The sequence below is a fragment of the Octopus bimaculoides genome, chromosome 7, assembly GCF_046866305.1.
Source record: "Octopus bimaculoides isolate indiv1 chromosome 7, ASM4686630v1, whole genome shotgun sequence".
Lineage (NCBI taxonomy): Eukaryota > Metazoa > Mollusca > Cephalopoda > Octopoda > Octopodidae > Octopus > Octopus bimaculoides.
The window spans coordinates 90,978,369-90,983,195 of record NC_142934.1 but is presented as its reverse complement, the minus strand read 5'-3'; the positions used below and the strand labels follow the sequence as shown (position 1 = coordinate 90,983,195).

Sequence of the window (4,827 nt, the reverse complement as noted above, 5' to 3'; positions counted from 1 at the left end):
TGACTGTTTTACCTAAGTTATTTTCTAATTCTATAGAATTCTTTGCAAACTATCTGTAGTGGACGAAAAGACTACATTAAAAACAGTAATTTCCAACTAGAGAAACACTACCAGGCCACAGATATCTTAGATACCGGTCTAAGGGGATAACCCTGTCTCACCCAAAGCTTTGCCTGTAGTTTTCTGGAATTAAGCACTTTACAGGTGTGAAACCAATGGTTACTCTCTGACTGAGCATAACAAACCTAAAAAACAAAAAAAAGTGCAGGCATGGCTGTGTGGTAAGAAGCTTGTTTCTCAACCATATGGTTCTGGGTTCACTCCCATTGCATGGCACCTTGAGCAAGTGCCTTCTATCATAGCCTTGCAAGGGGAACTGGTAGAAGGAAACTGAAAGAAATCCAGTGTATAAGTTTGTGTCTCCTTGTCTTGACATTACATGATAATCCTTTCTACTGGAAAGGACAAGGCCTCAAATTTGGGGAAGGGATTAAATCGATTACATCGACCTCAGTGCGTAACTGGTACTTATTTAATCGACCCCGAAAGGAAGAAAGGCAAAGTAGACGCCAGTAGAATTTGAACTCAGAATGTAACAACAGACAAAATACCGCTAAGCATTTCGCCTGGCATGCTAACGATCCTGCCACCATTTTACACGATGCTAACAATAGTGAACAATAGGTGCAGGAGTGGCTGTGTGGTAAGTAGCTTGCTTACCAACTACATGGTCCCGTGTTCAGTCCCACTGCGTGGCACCTTGGGCAAGTGTCTTCTACTATAGCCTCGGGTCGACCAAAACCTTGTGAGTAGATTTGGTAGATGTAAACTGGAAAAAGCCTGTCGTATATATGTGTATATATATATATATATATATATATATATATGTATGTGTGTGTATATGTTTGTACCCCCAGCATTGCTTGACAACCGATGCTGGTGTGTTTGCATCCCCGTAACTTAGCGGTTCGGTAAAAGAGACCAATAGAATAAGTACTAGGCTTACAAAGAATAAGCTCTGGGGTCGATTTGCTCGACTATAAAGGCAGTGCTCCAGCATGGCCACAGTCAAATGACTGAAACAAGTAAAAGAGTAAGTGTCAATTATTTCCAGTATCCTGTGAGATGATGTTTGGGTATGGAGAAATATAACCTTACATGGAAAGGTATCTTGCCGTAGAAAATCAGCCCCAATAAACTGCATCCAACACATGCAAGCATAGAGAAATGAATATTTAAACAAAGATGATGAGAGAAGTACTTAGATACAGCAAAAAAAAAAAAAATAAATGTATTAGAAAAACAACTCATGACTGGATTTCTACATTTATTTTAGGGAGGGATTTGATATTGTCATTTAAAAAGTTTTTTTTTTTAAAGATGGTCGGCTGATAGATTAGTTCAACAAAATATTTCTCCCAGCCAGATGAAAAAAAAAGATCAGTTTTTTGGGGGGTAGTGGGGGTTGCAGTCCCTTTGAATCCTTTGCCTCAGAGAACAAGGTAAACCTCTTGAATTTCATTGTAATCCATTAAAATGAGTTATATTCCTAGAGTGTTTGGGCTCAGATAGTCGACACAGTCCAATGTAGAATAAGACCAATTTCACTATTAGCAGTTCAAATATGTTAGAGTTATTTAAAAAAACAAAAAAACAGATTATGGTTAGTGGAGAAAAAATTGTTGACTTCAGAAATATGATGTGATTTGAGGTTTGAGCTTAGAGGTGTAGGTCAAAAGAAACACTGTTCAGAAGGATAGGGTGGTTTTCCAAGAAATAAGTGCTAGTATTATGAACAAGAGACAGAGGCATTGTGTTATGTTATTCATCTGTTTGAAATACTGAATTTTATTGGCATTTGAATTTTATATTTGCCTAAGGAACACTTTCTCTTTAAAAATGAGAAAAGGCTGTGTGAGATGTTAATGATGGGAAGAAACCTGGCCCATTCTGTTTGTTATGATTGTGCAAGAGAAAAAGAAATTGTTTTTTTTTTAAATATTGAATAATATGATAGATATTGGATATCTATGTCACTTGTGTGTAGAATATTGAGATGATGTGCTTTATAATGAAATGAAAATGTAATTGAAAATTTTCAGCAAATCAAGACAAATTTCATTTCAGTGAGCAATTAATTAAGTCAATGAGTCAATGCTCTAATGAGTTCTTTAACATAAATGTTTTTATAGACAAACATCTCAGCAGTTTACCTTCAACAAGTCTACCTTATTTACTGCTCCTAATTGAAGTTTGGATTTTTTATGTAATAAGGCAGAGATTTAAGAGGCTTGGATCTTAATGGATACCTTGTGAATATTTTACCTTGATCACAGTCATTTGTTGTCTTTTTTTAACAGGAGATTGCAATTAGTTGCAGCTGCTGCATCTTTTTAATATAGATTTCACAACCAATTATTGTTTAGGCAATGTCTTGAACAAGACATTGCTTTGCCTGAGTCAGCACTGGATGTTATGGTAGATGTGAGAAATGACCAAAAGATAGATGCATGGGGCATTTCTTTGTAACAGCCACAGGAAGACAAAACAAGAGGTTTTATAGTTCAGAAACGGGTTTGATATCAGCTAGATAATTTTTTATCACAGTCCGTGCCTTTATGTACCTAGAAGAAATAAAGAAAAGTAAATTACAGAAAGGTTTCCATTACAGCAATTGAAACAGACATTGTAGGATAATCTTAGCATCACTTGTTCAGAAGAGCTCAATAGATATTTCTTGTTGAAAAACCTAAACATAACAACAGCGAAAATCATCTCTTCTTTCTCTCTCTTATTTGCTGTCTCACTACTTAGGCAACTAGCAAAGGTTGAGATAGACTATTTTCCTAATGATATCCAAATCATCTTTAAAATATATGATGAGAGCTAATCAAACACTACACACTGTATATTTTGGAACAAAGGCATAAAGTGCTGCCCTGTCAGTTAGTTTAATAGAAATTATTATTTTCTTAATGCAGAAACCAGAACTGGCAAGAACGGTGCAAGGCAACTGAAACAGATTGCTGGGGTTTTGAGGGATGTTCATTCTGCAAAGTTCTGACTAGGATTGGACTTATTGGTGCAGCAACAAGGTGGGGGGTGGGGGTGGGTGGAGGAATTCTATCACTGAAATTGCAGAAAAGGTGGTTAAAATAGCTTTGGATAAAGAGAGTAGACCACTGGTTTCTTGTTATTAGGATGCAAGCTGGGACATAATCAGCTAGGTAAGGGAATCTGATATTGAACAACACAAAACCCCCTAAAACCTTCAGAAACATCACAGATGATGCATCTTAGAGCAACCATGAGTGCTTTATAACAAACAAAATATAAACTTGAAATTTTTAACAAGAAATTTTCAAACACAAAATAGTGTTTAGTGTTGTTGCACATTTTAAGACTCATTTATGCCACAATCCTAACAAAACCCTTTTAAGAGTAATTCCTTATTGATTTCTTGTATAGGGTGTCCTCATATTTTTTGATGAATGAATTGAGACAATTTTATTATAATCACAACTCATACAAGTATGGAAAACATAAACTGATGATGCAGGAGATTGCTAAGTTGGTTCCAAGAGAATTTGAACTTGGAACCCTCAAAATATAGTTTTCACTAGCACCTTGTTAACTAGGCAGTCTCCAAAACTAGTTTATAATATTTTGTTCTGTAAATATCATTCAAAAGAAAACTTTCCTTGCTTTCGGCTTCCCCTGACTGATGAATTGTTTTCCCATTTATAACAAATAGTTTTATAATGTAAAGGGTTTCCAACTTTAAAAAGTTATTTCAACAATGTATAAATAACAGTCATTATATTAACAAGTTTCATTGTATTATTCGGTCAAATGTAATGCTTATTTATTCACATTGTTTTCAATTAATCATGCATCGTTTTATAGCTTTGGGATTTTGATGTGATTATTTTTAGAATGACATTGTAAGGTAGATGTGAAAGGTCAGATCTGGCACGTTAAAACATAAATCCTTTATCATTTAAACCTGTTTTAACTTAATTAACAAGTAATCAAATACTTACTTATCCTTGATTTTCTCTACATCTTTTTCTTCATCATCAAAAAATTTCTGTAATAAACCTTTTAATACAGCTTCAGGTAAGGCTATTAATTGCTCTACCTTTAAAAAAAAAGAAAAAAACCACAAAATATGCTTAAAATCAAAAATAATAAAAAGTCACCTCTTCACTGAGATCTATATTAAAAACAACATAAAAAACCCCAATTAACATTAATACTGCAGTAACAAAAAAAAAAAAAAAAAACAAACATTCTGGTGATAATTATTCCTGTAACTGTAGTAAATGATTGCAGCACATGTTTATTATGCTAAAATGGTAAAGTATATTTTGAGAATATTAATAGCAAGTCAAGCTGACAAAGGAACCAATTCTAAAAATTAACAATGCTCTATTATTAACAATTTGGGTAACAAAAATACCATAACGCCTTTATTATGGAAAAAGTGTTATTCTCTGGTTTATGACAAACTATCAAATATTTTATTTAATTAACCTAAGAGTACAATATTATAATCTACAAAAATGTAATCAAATTGGAATGTTGAAGAAATCAAACTATGTTGTACATGTTTTCACCCTCTTTAGTTTGAAACAATAACAAAGACAGCTAGATAAGAGAGAGAGATACATGCACAGTCTGTTAACATGCTCTTATATATTTGAATAGTTTGATTATTATATACAGAATGAAAACCAAAGTACTTAGAACCAATTGTAAGAGAATGAGATTAGTCAGAGCTTTAACTGTTCATAGTTAATAACTGGAAGTATTGAAGAAGTTTGC

The 4,827-nt window shown here is 33.7% G+C and overlaps 1 protein-coding gene across 19 annotated transcripts in view; it reads right to left on the bottom strand.

The window, feature by feature from the left end:
- Positions 1-1,314: 1,314 nt before the first annotated feature.
- Positions 1,315-4,827, bottom strand: part of LOC106870574 (uncharacterized) — a 152,821-nt gene continuing 149,308 nt past the window's right edge. For all 19 annotated transcript variants that reach the window (XM_089355628.1, XM_089355621.1, XM_089355625.1 and 16 more), the window contains 2 exons: positions 4,044-4,141; positions 1,315-2,624 (listed from right to left, as the gene is read on the bottom strand). In XM_089355628.1, coding sequence (XP_089211754.1) covers positions 2,558-2,624; positions 4,044-4,141 — 165 coding nt within the window. In that variant the 3' untranslated portion in view covers positions 1,315-2,557. The remainder of the gene's footprint in view (positions 2,625-4,043; positions 4,142-4,827) is intronic.